Raw genomic sequence first — 17,974 nt, 5'->3', positions numbered from 1 at the left:
TGGTTCTTGACAGCTAATGAAGTGGCAAAGCAGGGCTGATAAACTCCAGAGCCTATCAAGAGGGTTGAGTGTAACATTTTTTAGATTCTGATTTACTAAATGAGGTGGAAGTCATTAAGTTCATCAAACAAACTCAGCTATGAACTTTTAAACTAATTTCTTGAGTTTTTAAAGTAGAAGTAATTTCTTTCCTTCAAGTGCTTAGAAGTGATAAAAGAACAGTTATAATTGGGAGCGCTGGAAATATTTTTCTTGATTTTGTAATTCTAGTTTCTACCACTTTTTGAATCTTATCAGTAGTGTCATTTAGCCTAACAAGAAACAAATGCCTGTTTTAGATAATTGCCTTAAAGAAAGTATAAAATTAAAATAAATATTTAAGGTATCAGAAAGCTTATTAAAAATGTATTGCCACTTCGGGACTTAGTGTAATACAAAGTCTGAGCTTTCAAAGCAAGTTCATGAGGCTGGAGTACATAGGTTGCTGTTTTCATAACAATTTATTAATTTGAAGAGAAACTTTAAAAATACCTACTTTTGAAGAAATATTACAATTTTAAAGATATAAAATCATTTTTAGTTATTTAATCCAAAGCATAGTAATAATAGTAATGTTATAAATAAATGATTGGCAGAGATAATATTCAACCATTTACATGCCAAATAAAAAGAATCAGGAAAGTGAAAGAATTCAGGAACTGGTGACCTTAGATAATGCTGTAAGAGGGATCCCTGGGTGGCGCAGCGGTTTGGCGCCTGCCTATGGCCCAGGGCACAATCCTGGAGACCTGGGATCGAATCCCACGTCGGGTTCCCGGTGCATGGATCTGCCTGTGTCTCTGCCCCTCTCTCTCTATCCCTGTGTGACTATCATAATTTTTTTTAAAAAATAAAAAAAAAAGAATGATTTCTTCATGCTGACATTGAACTGCTCTTAGAGTTTCATTAGAACCTAGTAACACGAACACTTTGCTTCACCCGTGCAGAGGCAAGTTTTACCCCTGTTGTTCTCTGTATTAAAACTAATGGGAGAGTCTCATTTTGAATGTGTGTTAAGTCAGAGATTAAAAGGAGGTCATATTTCATTCTAAACAATGTTTATTACTTACCATTCATTCTGATACTTTATTTTTAAATTTATTCATGAAAGACACAGAGAGAGAGGCAGAGACACAGGCAGAGGGAGAAGCACGCTCCATGCAGGGAGCCTGATGTGGGACTCGATCCCGGGATCACGCCCTGGGCCAAAGGCAGGCACTAAACTGCTGAGCCACCCAGGGATCCCCTCTAATACTTTTATTAGTGTTTTAGGCTAGGGTTTTTTGTTGTTTTATAAGAGGGAAACAACATTTTTGATGAGGTATAGACGGAAGTTTAATACTTAGGCTACTTCCTTTGCCCATTCTAGAAGACATAAATCTGGTTCTGAGTTAGACTTTTGCTCTTGTGTAGATAAATGTCTGTGTGTCCTGCACTGGTCTAGAGAATGTTTAGTGTCTGCTGTCCTATTCAGCCCAGAGATGTCCTTGATTTTAATGGGCCCTGGGAAAGCAAGGATTTTCAACAAACATTCTGGATTCTTAGCTTCATCCTAGGGAATCACTGAGTTGTCTTTAGGGCTCTTCAACTAAACCTGGCTCACATTATCTTTAAATTCAATCCCAGAACATTTGTGAACATGACCCAATCTTAGAATACACTTAGAGCAAGCAGAATGTGTTTGGAAAAGAAAATTGAACAATTTCAACTTGTCTCATTTTCAACGTAAGATCAAAAGCTTAACTTATTTTTTTGGTACTAAGTAAATTTTAGAACTAATACCATGAGATAATTTTTGCAAAAAAGAAAATATTTGGGCAGAGTAGAAGATAGGAAAACTTGATTTGTCCAAATTATCTATATAATAATCTCATCTCCCTCTTTCATTTGTATATGTAGAAATATTACAAAATGTCAATGAAATCTTATGAACCTACTTCATTAGAGCATCTGACTTCCTTTGCTTAAAAATTCTGAAATGTGACCACTCCAAATTTAAACACATTAGAGGAAACATATTTATAATGTGTCATCATAAATAGGATATTATTGTCATTAAGATTAGAATGAACTCAGAACACATTGTATGGTTTCATCTAGAGATATTTTAAGTTCATTGATTTTCAACACCCTCCTCTCCCATCTCTCTTCCATCCTCTACAGGAAAATCTGATTGAAACAAAATCCTTTAATGGGCAAGCCAGAAGTCTTCATAATCAAAATGTATCTATTCTAGTTAAATGAGGGGGGACATGCTTAGGTATGCCATATGAATGCCCTCCCTATTTAACCTCACCCTCCAATAAAGACAGTAAAATAAGCTCTCAGGTGAACAATTTCTACTTTAACTGACAAACTCAAATTGTGTTTGTGACACCCAGATATCATGCAATTTAGAGAATGAAGAAACTAGAAGTAGTAAGGGGAGTAGGCTAAATTATGGGTAATCTAACCCACATGCACTGTTACATGCTCATAAACATGTTCATTTTATCTACCTAATCAGAAATCCATCTACTCATTCATTTGATAAACATATAGTAAATATTCTTTGTCAACCAAATCTAGGGTTTAGGTAATTTGTACCCCAGCCACACACACCTGCTCCTCTGGTTTGGTTACCAATTGATCCGTGAGAATGTCCATATGATCTCCTAGACTTTCTTTTGACCTTCTCTCTCTTCCAACTCTAAGAAATAGATTCTCACCTCAAAAAGGGACACCCATAAACACTGAGATAAATATATTCTCCAGGATGTTCATACTTGCATGTATCCATTTTAATCCACAAAGAAGACATATTTTTTCCATAAATCTATCTTGGGGTGGAAATAATGGAAAAATACTAATGAAATACTCCGTTTCTTAAAAAGCGCGTTTACTCAGCATTAGAAAAATTCAAGTAAATCATACTTGAATGAGTTTTTAAAAATTCTTATAGTGACTATGTAGAGCAGATAACATGTAACAAGTATTTATTTCTCCATATATGAATATTTTTCACAATTTTGGTACTGGAAAAAAAGGAAGTATATGATAGTTATTTGAAGAGCACACTGAATATATGCTATGGTATATGTAAATAATTGACCAAGACTGCCTGAAAAATCAGACTTTAAATTGTTTTAGTTAGATAAGCCTCCTATTTTGTTTTCCTGAAGTTTGCTAATGATAATATAATCCTTGCTTCTCATAGGCATTTAATGAACAGTTGCTGGTAATAAAAACCTTACAAGTAATTAAGACACAAAGACAGAATCAAAAACAAAGTTTCAGTTTCTGGACTCCTAGCCTATCACTCAATGCAGTAAATTAAACCAGTGTGAATTATAAAAGAAGGATCCATGCTTTAATTGGAAATTTTTAATGACTAATCACCTGGCATAGAAATGAGTGATCATTTGCAATGTATAGATGTATTAATCACTTTTAATTCACATCGAAACATTTGTTTTGTGTAATAATCACATTTAAATTCATTTTTATTTTTCCTAGGTGAAGTAAAAATTAGTATCATGCATTAGTTTTTTGTAAATTATTAGCAACTCTTATATTTTGAGTATTATTTGCACAAAAACTTACCAAGGATCAGGCAGCAAAAGTTACGTGAAAAATTAAAGTCATAATTTTTCTAGAAATTTATTAAGAAAGAACATTAAACTGAGAGCCAGAAGAATTTAATATAAATCTGACCTCTGCAACTGTTCATTGTAAAGTCATTTATGCTTTTTTGTAAATTGAAGTAATCAGACTTCATAGTCTGAAGATTTTTTTAGATCTCATGTTTAATAAATAAGTGTATGGTTAACCATTTCTTCTACAGATAATTAGACTTATGTGGCACTGTGCTAACTTTATATCTAAGAGGCCTAAAGCACATATGCATGCAAATGAGTGGCATGCAATTAAAACATTAGTGTGTGTGGTGATCAGAGTGGGTGGGACATCAGAAGAGGGAGTAATACCTGCTAATTCTCAAGGCCTTCATGGATGAGGTGGCTTCTAACTGTACCTTGGAGCATGGGAATAGGGGAAAATAAACTAGAAGCAGGAGAGGGCCAGCCAGGTTTAGAGAAAACTAAAGTTGTAGAATTGTAGGAACGTATAGAGACAGGCATAGGATGAGGTAGGAAAGGAAAATTAGGGACCTGTGCCTTTATTAGGGACCCCGGGGTAAGATAACAATGATGAGTGCAGGTACTTTAAAAAGCATTGCGTTTTTGAAATGCACTGTGGTCCATTTATATGGTGATACCTTGAGGAATATATTGAAGTTGAAAGAAATTGAAGCTAGGGAACCAGTTAAGGTATTGCAATTGCAGTTGTTTTATGTTTAATGTTACTAGTTAAGCAAAACATTGAAAACTTGATTAATGTGATTATTGTGTGTAAAATGACCATAATAGTACTTAACATACAGGATTTTAAAAATTAACCATTTTATTATAATTTTATAGACAGGTTGTAGATAATTTAGGGTTTAGATAGCATAATCCTATCAGTAATTTGAATGGAATATAAAACTAATTAGAAAAGCTAGAATATAATCTGACATACATGATATATTGCTACATTTGTGGGGTGGGGGGTTGTAGGTCGTTTCTGTGCCAGCAATAAAAGCTAGGAAAAAGTTCTAGATCTAGAATTACAGCACATTTTAACTCTAGAAAGGAAGCTGAAGAGATAAAGTGTGATTAATCTACATTTGTACATGGCACTCACTGTGTTTTGCAAAGGAAAGCAAAAAAGTTCTTAGAAGGTTGGGAGAGGCTTGATTTGGATTCTGAAGAGTGAGTAGATTCCCCTATGCACATGAGGATGAAAGTTGGAGAACACTGCGAGAATAGAGAACATCTAAGCTGTGGTAACTATAGATAGAATGCCATGTAGGTAATTGAAAATCATCCTCTGTATGTATGTGGTTAGAACAGTACCTTTAATACAAGTGTTGTGATGATGATGATGATAATGATGATGGTGGTGGTGGTAGTGGTGCCACCTTTGTACTTTAGTTGTACTTTGTGTACTCTTTGTGGACATTTTCTAATAACTTAATAGCCATATAGATTCCTAGAATTTGTTTCGGTAATAAAGCATTTGAGGATGCAAATTGTATGATTTGTTAACCTTTTGATTACTGATTCTGTATTACCTAAATATATGAAGATATGTACCAGATTTCAGCATTCTAGCTGAATGAATGATACCTGTAACCAATTTTAAAATATACAGAAAGGTGTATATTACTTATTATCAGTAATGAAGAAAAGGGAGTGAGTTATGTTCAAGTCCTGCAAACTCTGAGATGTCCATGCACTATCTAAATAGAGGTTTCTGAGAAACCTTTGTGTGGCCTTCAGAGGGAAATCTGTCTTGGAAGATACACACTTAACACATGTCAAAATACTGCTAGTGACAAAGGAAACACTTGGAGAAAAGATTACCCATGGAGTTATTACTGTGCAATAAAGTTCAAGTATAGAGCAAATAATATAAATATTTAAGGCATAGAATAGGGTAAGACCAAAAGAACCTGGCCCCTGATGTCAGATGGAAGTGGATATTTTGGCTTTATACCACACTAGCTCTGTGACCTAGGATATTCCTAATATCTATCTGAGTACATTTCCTCATGAGAAAAAAAAAATGGGGATGAAAACTATATCACCTCACAGCGTTGTTGTTGTAGGAGACTAATGAGGATACCTAGATGGCATTCAGCAGTTTTTGGCATGGAATGCTCTTCTACACCTCATTCTGCTGGTCAAATTCTTACACATTTTTTAAGGCCAGGTTTAATTGCCAAGTTCTTTCTCCAAGGATTGTCCAATTCTCCTTCAGGTGTTAATTTCTCCCTCCTGTTAACTTTCTAGCTCTTATTATTCTCACTGTTGTTCATTTAGCTTTTGCTTCTCTGAGGGCATTTGTCTAACTTCCATGAAGGTTTTATTAATCTTTATAATCCACGTACTTCTTAGCCAATGCCTATGTGTTACACATATATAAGGGCTGGATATATGTTTGTTGAACTAGCTTAGACTTTGAGGAAGTAACTTTCCACACATATTTTTCACATTATAAAAAATGAAAAACAGATTAATATCACAGATATGCCTGGTCTTGATATTTTACAAACATATTTGAGGAAAAATATACTATCCTTCCATGACAGTGTGGTTAGCTGTGTGACATCTAGCAGCATGGGAGCTGGGCTTGAGCTGGTAATAGATCTTCACTTGTCTAAAACTCAAATGTGGGCACCTTGTACCTTGATCAGGGAGTTTGTCCAAGTCAAGAAGCTGATTATTCCTATCATCCACAAATAAGAAGTGTCTGGCAGAGAAGAGTCCTGGCATAAATTCAGTGCTTTGGGAGACATTAGAGATCAGACTTAGCAAACATAAAGAAATGAGTTGGAAAAACTTGGAGAAATATTTTAGGCAAAGGTGGTGGGATTGTGTTTTATAGTGTTGTGACCTCTGGCATAGGCAGAGAAAATAGGTAAGGTGAAACTTACCTTCAGACCAGGATGTATAATTTTGGTACCTATTTTGATATATTAAAATTAGCAGATAGATTTTTCTAAATATAGTTGAACAATACATATCAAACTTTGTAAATTGAGAGAATATACTCAGCATCACCAAATAAATTAAAGCGTGTAGACATCCACTAATATTAACTCTATTTGTGTCATAGCAAGATGCACTGACTAGAAATGCTAGGAATAGAGTTCATTGACAATTTATCTTAGAGAAGTAATTGCCAAATATAAATTTGTGGAAAGTTACTTCTCTGTAATAGTTTTAAAAGCAAGTCCTTGGACGGGTGCCCGTGTGGCTCAGTAAGTTGAGTATCCGACTCTTCAGTTCAGGTCATGATCTCAACAGTCCTGGGATTGAGCCCAGCCTCTGGCTCCCTCAGCAGGGAAATTGTTTCTCTCTCTCTGCTCTTCTCCCTGGTCATGCCCTCTTTCTCTCTGTCAAATAAAAAATAAATATTTAAAAAAATAAAAACAAGTCTTTGCTGAAATAAAAATAAAGTAGTAAAAATAAGGTAAAATTTTCTACAATATAATCTATTCATATCTAAGGGTTATTATCCTTTGTGTGTATTTTTCTCCTCTTTTTGTTAATTTAATAAAATGCCTCCTTTGTTTCTATGAAATGATATGATAGTCAATAGTACTTGTTATTGTTGTTTTTATAATGCAACAGAAAGTGGCCAACTTTTATTTTAGCTCCTATTTTGCTTTGGAAACATTTGGTTTATGAAATTTAAAAAGTAATCTTGGAAACACAAAATATAGTACTAAAACTTTGGACCTTAATGAACTGTCCAATATTTATAAATGTCTCGATGTAATCTTAATTTATTCAAAATATTTGTCTTCATATAGATCCAGCTTTGATTTCTTTAAATGGGATCTTTGTTCTGTGAAAAGACAAAGTTCGGAACATCTGGGTGGCTCAGGGGTTGAGCATCTACCTTCAGCTCCGGTCGTGATCCCGGGGTCCTGGGATCGAGTCCCACATTGGACTCCCCATAGGGATCCTGCTACTCCCTCTCTCTGTGTCTCTCATAAATAAATAAATGAAATCTTAAAAAAAAAAAAAAAGGACAAAGCTCAAGTCATGGAAAAGGCCATAAGTCTAAACCATGAATGAATCAGGCAATTAATTTGAGTACAGCAACTGGAAGGGTCCTATTACCTTTCATGCTATAAAATTTAGAGGACAGGTAAGCAAAAAAGGGAAAAGAGAAAGAGCTAGAGAAAATGAGAAATGTAATGGAGGTCAGATTTATGAAGAACAGGGTGGCTATTGTTTGGATTTGAAGGTCAAGCAGTTCTTCATCCTACTATAAAAACGTCTAACTCTGGGCGGTCTTGCATTCTAGAAATTTGTATTCATTTCATTGCCTTTTGAGAATCTGACCCGGTTACTGTAATATAATCATCTGTAGAAATCTATTTTTATCCTAAAGATAAGCATAATACCGCAGGAACATTCCAGCTTTATAGTGTAGAGATAAGTAGTCGTGTATGATTTTGATATAAATTCTTCCATCTTTTTTCTTCTCGTGTTAAAATAATCATATAGGAAGAGCATCAGTTCATAAAATAATTTTTAATTATTTTAAATAATGTACTGATAGTGATCACCAACAATGTCTTCTTTATTCAAATAAAGCTACATTAGAGATTATGATGAATTCAGGAAAAAAGGCAGATCTGAAAATTTATAAATAAGTAGAATGAAAATTAGAATTGACTCACTAGGAAAGATCATGGTTCACCTCTAATAATTAGTTGGTAGGATACTCTGATTAAAGAACATCAATTATGGGCAGCACGGGTGCCTCAGCGGTTAAGCGTCCAACTTCGGCTCAGGTCATGATGCTGGAGTCCCGGGATTGAGTCCCACATCGGGCTCCCTGCAGGGAGCCTGCTTCTCCCTCTGCCTATGTCTCTACCTCTCTCTGTGTCTTTCATGAATAAATAAAATAAAATCTTTAAAAAAATTAATTATAATTTCATTTCTTCTGCTTGTATTATTAAATTAAAAATAAATATATCAAATGAAGTTATATATAATTGTCTTGAATTTCATAAGACCATATTTTGGAACTGTATCACAAGAGAGTGTAATCTATTTATAAGTGATCACTCTGCTGCTTGAAATTATATGAAATGATTTTCCCATTCAGAACATTTATACACTTAATGCTTACTGTCAATGTTGTCTTATAATATAATGGTGATAATAACACTTATCAAGCCCAAACTATGTGCTTCACTCTATGATCAGTTTATCTTCCATTTAGTCACTAAATTGTTTGGTGATCTGGAATAAGCAATGCTTATTTAATCACCTTTCAAATTTAGAATAAAAAGTTCATTAAAGAATGCTAGTCTGAAATGGCATTTTTGATTACAGTCATACATTTACTTCTCTTTATGGTTGACACAGCATGTAGAGGTTAAAGTAATGTCTCAACAAGAAAAAAAAGCTGAATTACACCCAAAAATAATTAATAAGCTGTAGTCTGGTATTCATCATAGACAAATTGATGTAGATTGTTCCTTGTTTGTTGTTATTTGTCTGAATATGAACATAGGATGTGAAAATGTAGGGAAATATTAAATATCTCACATTTCTGAGTATTTATTTTAGTTCCAGTTCCAATTTATATCATGGTAAAAATTCTAAAACAGAAACTAAAAAGAACTCCTAAAATCTGGAGGAGTGGAGTCAAGGTTGAAGTTATTTATTATCAATTATAGCTGACTGTGTCTACATATAGGAAAAACAATAAATTTAAATAAGTAAACTATATTAAAGAATATGAGATCTATCTAGATTTAGAAAAAGGGTCTCTAATTTTAAGTATTTTTGCTCTGGAAAGTGGTGAGATAACCCGTAGCCGTCCAGAATTTTCTGTGGCTCAGTACCATGAGGGCCTCAAAAAGACTCTTTCCTCAGCTACAAAGAAATATAAAGTCTCTGGTAGGAAGGAACATCTAAAGAAATTGGAGCAAAAAAGAATGATTAGGCAATATCTGTATATTTCAAAGTGATGGAAAACACAGCTGCTATCCCATACTTCAGGAAAATATTGTCTTTGTGTTTAATAAAATGATCCAGCAGTAACATTTTTTAAAAGTTAGTTTGTTTCCATAATGATGTCATATATAAACCACCAAAGACTTCTCTAAGTTGTCTGTACTGAGGAATCAGTGATTTGTCCCTGAACGAATTTACAAAATTTAACCTGTTTTTCAATTAGGTGAGTATTTTCAATGTTTGGAATTATAACATAGATAGGCATTGCATTTGTTATTTAAAATTTAGGTTACAGATATTGGCAAGCAAAGAATATTTCACTATTCTGAAAATGACCTTTATATTTAATATTAATGTAAATCAAAGAGCATATTGCTTTTATTTATCCCTTTACCATGCAAAATTATTGTGTTAACAAGTTAAAATATTTGGTAGTAAAGTAATTTTTCAGTGTGCTCCATCTGGACCTTAATTTCTTACTTTTGGTCAAGAAGATTGAACATATTAATATTTTACTTCTACTTATATATACAGGTGATTGTGTGCTTAACTTTGCAAATGTTGTAGTAGGTATTTTATATGAATTACCTAACTTCACCTTCATAATGGTTCTAGAATATATAATATTAACCCCATCTTCTAAAAACTGAGGCCCCAGGTAGCATAAGGAATTCATCCTCGCTGCCATAGCTAGTAAATACTGTGGTGATGCCATAACTGGGTGATTCCATGTTCTTGCAGATATAGTAGTTGTCTTCCTATAACTTCTTCCACTTGATGCTTAACGTTTCCTTATGTAGTTTCTATGTGTTTCCAATTAGAATCTACCTTTGTGTCTTTTAAGGGATCCTCCTATCAATACTTACAAAATTGTCTTGATTTAGAGTCAGCTGACTTTTTTTTCAATTTGCCTAGCTCCCCATGGTTTGATTTATATTGTATTAGGGTAGAATTATTATAGATTTTAGACCTGGAAGGAATATTGAAGGGTATCTTCTCTATTTGATAATTATTATCTCCTTGAACAGCCATTCAGTCATTGAACACATCCAGTAATGTAGTCCCTACCTCTCAGAGTAGCCCTTTCCATCCTCACACAGTCATGCTGAAATTTCAGTCTTTTTTTTTTTAGGATTTTATTTATTTATTCATGAGAGACACAGAAAGAGAGGCAGAGACACAGACAGAGGGAGAAGCAGGCTCCATGCAGGGAGCCCGATGTGGGACTCGATCCTGGAACCCCATCCTGGAACCCCAGGATCACACCCTGAGCCGAAGGCAGACGCTTAACCGCTGAACCACTCAGGCGTCCCTGAAATTTCAGTCTTATAGTGAGTCTCTGTAGCACTGAGTATCTGCAGTTATTTGGACAGTGACAAGAGGATGGCATTTAAATTCAGATATCATGTAGCAAATTCTATTTTTTCTCTCTGGACACTAATAGCATTCATTTATTTCAGATATAACCCATATGACTGAAATTCTCACTCTCTCTGTTCCTTCCTTTCTTCCTGCCTGCTTGCCTTCCTTCCTTCCTTCCTTCCTTCCTTCCTTCCTTCCTTTTTTTTTTCTTTTGGTGGGGGTGGAGGGTGGAATAAGGCTAGCCCAGTATTTTACTATTTTTCATGAATAAATAAGAAAATCATTTTTTAATAATTTGTTATCATATTTTTGTGTATTAGATGGATGGATAGGTAAATCAATAGATAGACATTCAATTTATTATTTACTGACTGGTCGTAAGGAAAAGAAACCAGGTGAGTTGTGGGTAGTGAGCTATTAATTACATATTTCCTGACATGAGGGAATGTTAATTCTGGTAGATAAGTTATTTATATGAATGATTAACAGTGTGATACATTCTATAAGGGAAATTTAAGCAAAATATTATAAAGAAATTATTTCTATGAAAATCTCTTGGAGCTTGCATTTGAACTAGCTCCCAAGAATGGCTACTTTTTTGTCAAGGTAATATATAGTTTTAGATGTCAGGAGCAATGGCAGCAAGGGCTGAAGAGTAGACAACTGCAGAGCATGTTTCCCTGTAGGTTACAGGACATGAGGCGGGAATACTGGGTGAGGGTCTAAACTCAAATGGTAGCGACCTGCCCTTTTGTGCTAATTTAAGGAGATGGAACTTTATCCTCCACTGAAATAATATCTTTAGTGATATGGAGAAGTCAGTAGGAGAAATGGAGAAAGCAAGGAAATTTGTCAAATGGCTAATGACTTAGACTCAAGGCTGGAAAGGAGGAAGGGTCTGCATTGCTCATTCCTGTCCTTGGAAAACACATTCTACATTTTGTGGACATGGATGAAAAGGTTCTACTATATGTGCATTAGAAAAATTTGAATTATTGATTCAGGACACAGTTTTGGAGAATCCTCAGCATTTCCATCTCATGGAAGGGCATTTGTGGTGGCATATACATATAATTTTTATTAAAGCAGATATTTAAACAAAACCTCTTTTATGATAATTAACAACTGCCTTTCTAATGCAAAAGTGGACTTACAATAATGTGGGTTTTTAAGAATATTTTTCTCACTTAGGTATAGGTTTAAAGGTTCAGTATTTTCCCCTTTACAGGAAAAACAAATAGAAGAATGATAACAAACTGAGAAATTGGAGTCACATTATAAAATTCATAGAACTTATGTTTTCATAAAAACCTAACTTGGATTCTCTGTATAGGTCAGTTACAAAAATAGTATAAAAAATTTAGATAGTAGAGTTAATGATTTAATGGTCAAAAAGACAAGTAAAAATTCCTCATTGAAAAGAAACCCCAAACAACCTAGTAGTGAAGACAGTGTTTCCCCCATACTACCTTGCTCTGTTGTCCCCTATCTTTATACTTGTAGGTTATGACTTGGAACAAATGAAACCCTTTAAAAAAAGTCTTTGTAAAATTAAAGACATTTTATATACAATACTGAGCATTTCATTCTATCATTACATGCAAAAAGATTCCATCAGATAAGTTGTGTGGATGAGGTATTTCTGTCCCTTTCTTCTGAAGGAGTGTGTGGTCTTGAGTATGAAATCAGCAAACTAATGAGTATGACTTCCATTTCAATGAAATGTTAAAAAAAAAGTTTCCTATATATTTCTTAGTATCCTCATTTAGAACAGCCACTGACTGGTAACTACAGCAGGCGGTATTACCTTGTACCAAGAGCCCATGCTCATGTAGGACCTCACATTAACACCAAATTGTCTTGCTTTGTTACCTTGCAGAAATGTTGGAATCCAACAGTGTAATCACTTTCAATGGCTTGGCCAACAGCTCCAGTTATCATACCTTCCTTTTGGATGAGGAACGGAGTAGGCTGTATGTTGGAGCAAAGGATCACATATTTTCATTCAACCTGGTTAATATCAAGGATTTTCAAAAGGTATCTTTATTCTAATATATACACTATAGTTCTTTTAAAGCACCTCAAGCTATTTAACAGTGTGGCAACTGGAAAAAATTGTTAAAATTAATATTTTATCTTTTCAGATGCAAGTAAAAATAATGCATTGATCTGATTATAACAAATCAATGAATGCAGTAAACCATAAAAATCATCAAGGAAGAAACCATAGTATTTTTGATGATCATTATAATTTCAGCTTGTCCTTCCATAGTTATATCATTTTTGCTGCATAAAACTAAATACCTGAACCAATATAAACATATATTACAATGTCATGTGTGAAATGATGTGTGTGTATATATGTATGTATAAATTTTTACATGTCTATATTGCCAGCAAATGCAGAATTCATCAATCATCATACACATGCCTAATCTGGTGTGTCACCTGTTTTTGTACAAAATGTTTATTGGAACACAGACACTCTCATTCATTTACATATTGTCTATGTTTGCTTTCATTCAACAATGGCAGAACTGAATAGTTGTGATAGAGATCATCTGGCTCGCAGAGCCTAAAATATTTACTATCTGGCCTTTTAAACACAAATTTTGCCAAACCCTCATCTAGAAGATCAGTTTTCTGTGTCGGGTTTTTTACAAGTGTGGTCATTTAGACATGAGCAGTTTAATCTTTATTCTTTAGAGTGTTTCTGGCTTATTTAATTAATAAACTATTTTGGAAAATAAACATGGATTGAAAAATTAGTTGAAGAATTAGAAATTATGTTACTGAATCCATATACTTTACTCAAAGCCAATCATTTTTTTCACAGTCAGTATTTTCCAGTCATAATTCTCTGAGGAACAAAGATCTTTTATGCAGTAACTTCTGTGAGTGTGCTAGTATAACATTTTTTGATACACATCAGTTTTAATGTATGTTACTTTTGCTTAATATTCAGTGTTTTAGAGTCATGTTCCTCTGATAAACTTGAACAAATTGGACAATAATTTTTAAAAAGTAACTGAATTGTATAGAAAGCTAAAAAGCTTTTGTTCTGGTTGAAGAATATTGCTTTGAGGATCAAATGAAGATAAAATTCAAAGCTGAATCATATCTCTAATAGAGTATGCCACTGAAGAATATTGCTTTGAGGATCAAATGAAGATGAATCAAAGCTGATTCATATCTCTAATAGAGTATGCCACTGAACCTGAGACTTACATTCTTATTAATCAAATGCTAAAATTCTGACTGTGCATAAAGACTTGATTCATTATGTGTATCATATAAAACAGCAATGCCTTTACTGATATAATTTGGGATTACTATATGGCATTTAAAAATCACCTTTGATATTCATTTTCTGATTTTTCAATCTATTTGATCTCTGAATCTTCTCAGATGATATCTAAGTATCCCTAGGTTATTTATTGCCTGAGAAAACTTATTATCCGTTTGTTTTTCTTAAATCACAGAAATATTTACCTTAGAGTCTTTTGTAAAGGTCGTAAAGTAAGAAGGTTTTGTTGTTTAGTGAAGTCATCCTTTTTATATAATAAATGAAAAACCTCAGAAGATTAAGAAAAATCTGATGTTTTAATAATTATATCAACTCAAATTTTCAGTGTTTATAATACTTTTATCATTTTATAAAATTGATATATATGAATATAAATATATATGCATATATCTGTGTCTCTAGATAATATGTGAGCACCTAATACCTCACAATATATATTTAATGTTTAGCATTCTTCTCTGAATAATAGAGTAATAAATATTCTTAATTTAAATAGTTCATTCCAAAATTGAAAAGACATAATTATCATATGAGACAACCTACTGTTTTACAGATGAGGAAAATCCCAGAGCCATTTGTATGCCCAGGGTATAATCACAGTATCTTCTGCCAATGAGACTTGTAATAAATATATACTGAAAGGGTGAATGAATTAAAGTTAGGTGACTTGCCCAATGTCATAGTGCTGTTAATAGCCTCTGCTTTTGAGTTTAAAATCATTATTCTAATGGAAGGCATATTTCTAATTAGAAAGCATCTCATTCCAAACATATTATTTAAGTATACCACACTGTCTATAGGAGCAAATGCAGTTTACTTAATTATTCACATATATTTGTCTATTAATACTTTTTAACCTATGTATGATGTTATTCAGCATTTTCTGAATCATCTACCCTTGTGATAAACTTTATAGGGGTCACTGTAGGACATCATAAATAATTCTTGAGGGCCTTATAAGATAATATTAAAGATAGGCCAATCCTTGTTAGAGCCAGCACATTCTCAGATTTGAAAGGACCATGAAAAGATTCTAGGCCTTGATAAAAGGGTGCCATTTCTTTAAGGTATAAGTGCTTACTTAGTAAATAATGAACAAGAGGGGCTGCCATGAATAGAAGCATAGAGGCATGAAGAAAGGAAAGTGTAATATAGATCATGAAGCCCTTTCAATATGAGAATAAGAAATTTAGACATTTTTTGTCAGATAGTTGAGAAATTTATGAGCAAAGAAGACAAAATATCAATAGGTTAAGAAATGTAACTGAAAAGTTAGGAATTATTCTTCATGGAAATTAATGCCATTGGAAATGACAAATACAGATATTTTAAATAAATATATATATTTATTCTACTGACTTACAGTTATCCTCATTAAATTGCTTTCTAAAAAAAAATAAAAATAATTTGCTTTCCAAAATAGCACTTTATACCCCAAATTTATTTTTTGCCATATTTTTAAGCTTTATTTATTTATACATTTTTACTCTGAAACTCTAGAAAGTTGAGAGTTTACACTCCTCTAAGTTATCAAAATTAATTTTATCAACATTTGACATAAGACAAAAATGACAAAATGAGGCTCATGCTATCTCAACACCAATGGTCAAGAGCTAAGAAACTATGAGAAAACAACTCTCGCCTTTCTGAATTAAAAATTGTATGTTTAAATAATCTATGTTTTGTGTAATGTAGCTGGCAGGCTTAATATGAAAGTCAATAAATCTTAGCTCTACTATGTATTATTATTGCTGTATCTTAAATAAAACTTATATTTTAGCCTCTCGTTGTAAACATTAAATAAGAATAGATCATTGGGCTTTCTATAGCCAACATCGATAGGGCTGTGGAACCTGTGGAATGGACTACCCAGCATTCAGCTGTAGTAATTCAGAAATCAGGGAAATGTGAATTTTAAGGACATGAATTTACCATTTTTACAATTTTTTTAATTTTGTGATTACTTTATAACAACTTTGTGGAACAGGTCAAATATTTTTAATTTACATACACAGATATACATGAAAAGCACATGAAAAAGAAAAGAATACATAAGGTTTTTTTTTAGATTTATTTATTTATTTATGAGAGAGAGAGAGAGAGAGAGAGAGAGAGAGGCAGAGACACAGGAGGAGGGAGAAGCAGGTTCCATGCCGGGAGCCTGTTGTGGGACTTGATCCCGGGACTCCAGGATCACGCCCTGGCCAAAGGCAGGCGCTAAACCGCTGAGCCACCCAGAGATCCCCAAGAATACGTAAGTTATAAAGCTTCAAAGGGTAAAAATAAACGTGTATCCAAAAATTTCGAGGGCTTTTATAATTGTGACATGGACCTGAAATGCATTTGTTATGCCATCATAGGTTATTTCAGTATGTCCTACCTTCTTGCTTCTGAATGTGTTGTATATTGTTTTTTTTGATTCCCTAGATTGAATATCGTAGCCCTTGCACAAGTTCATGACCATTTATATTGAATTATCAAGAGGTTCCCAAATAAATGATCAGTCATTTTGAGACTAAAAGCTATCTAGCAGACATGAATGATTGACTGCCACCATGTCTGGATTTTTTTTTTTTTTTTTTTTTTTTACATATGACCTTTTTTTTTTCTGAAATTAACTGTTACCAGAAGAGAAAGATGAATTAAAAAAAAAACAAAACCATAAAATTGTCCGCCCCAGTACAGATGGGAGTCATTTGATTTGCCCTAGGGAACTGAAGATTTTTATATTAAAATTTAGATGAGGATATTTGCATTAATATTATAAGGGAAAATACATCTGCAGTCCTCTAAACCAATAAAGTCTTGGCTTGTCTACTGCTGTCACTGTAGTCATACAATATAGAAACCTTTCGAATTTAGCATAAATGTTATCAGAGGATGAAGGTGAAATATTAGGGAGGAAAGCATAATTGTTTTTCAGTTAAGTCTAAGGTTTTCCCACAGTGGCAAAGCTTTTAAAGCTATTTTATTTTTCACTTCCTTCTTTATCTCCAGAAAGCATGCAATGGTATGGGGGACCTACTGTCCTGTCCAAAACCAAAACAAACAAAAAGATTCCTTTCTAAAATGTGGTTTTCTAAGCCCTATCAGTAGCTCATTCTAGTGTGTCATGCTGAGGTTTGAATTAGGGAATGGGATCCAGAGTACCTAGCGTTTAAGCTGTACGGTCACTATTCAATTATAAGGACGGATTCATTTAGGAGAATGTAAGCCTCATTTTATGTTTATTTCTACCTCTCTTCACCAGATTTTCACATTCTCCTAACCTGCCAGGCAGTTCTTTTCTCTGCACACTACTTAGATCTGTTGGCTACGTAAATTCTGTATTGTTCAACTTTCATATACAGCGAAGTCTAATGGGTAGACAGAGATTGAGTTCAGTTCATACTAATTAACTGATGCCACTGCAAAGTCTAAGCTAGAAGTCCCTGCCACATAATGCTTTGTGGAACTTACTTTGCTTAAGTTGCCCCATGTTGGTGTAACAGTCTGCAATGCTGAATCACTTGGAGAACTTAATTGGCATAAAATTATGTTTTTCTCTGCCCTTAGATTGTGTGGCCAGTGTCTTATACCAGAAGGGATGAATGCAAGTGGGCTGGAAAAGATATCCAGGTAAGAATCAATCTACTAAATCATCTCTGTAAATGCATAAGTAATTTATTACTCTGTCATCATTTTTCTTCAGTATTGTATT

At 33.6% G+C, this 17,974-nt stretch overlaps 1 protein-coding gene across 5 annotated transcripts in view; it reads left to right on the top strand.

Moving 5' to 3' along the window:
* The window catches only part of SEMA3A (semaphorin 3A), a 461,093-nt gene that overhangs the window by 298,097 nt on the left and 145,022 nt on the right, over positions 1–17,974 (top strand). For all 5 annotated transcript variants that reach the window (XM_041723448.1, XM_041723450.1, XM_041723447.1 and 2 more), the window contains 2 exons: positions 12,847–13,004; positions 17,830–17,892. In XM_041723448.1, the coding sequence (XP_041579382.1) occupies positions 12,847–13,004; positions 17,830–17,892 (221 nt within the window). The remainder of the gene's footprint in view (positions 1–12,846; positions 13,005–17,829; positions 17,893–17,974) is intronic.

Source organism: Vulpes lagopus, chromosome 11, assembly GCF_018345385.1.
Source record: "Vulpes lagopus strain Blue_001 chromosome 11, ASM1834538v1, whole genome shotgun sequence".
NCBI lineage: Eukaryota > Metazoa > Chordata > Mammalia > Carnivora > Canidae > Vulpes > Vulpes lagopus.
Note: the sequence above shows the minus strand (reverse complement) of the source record. Positions and strands in the feature narration are given on the sequence as shown.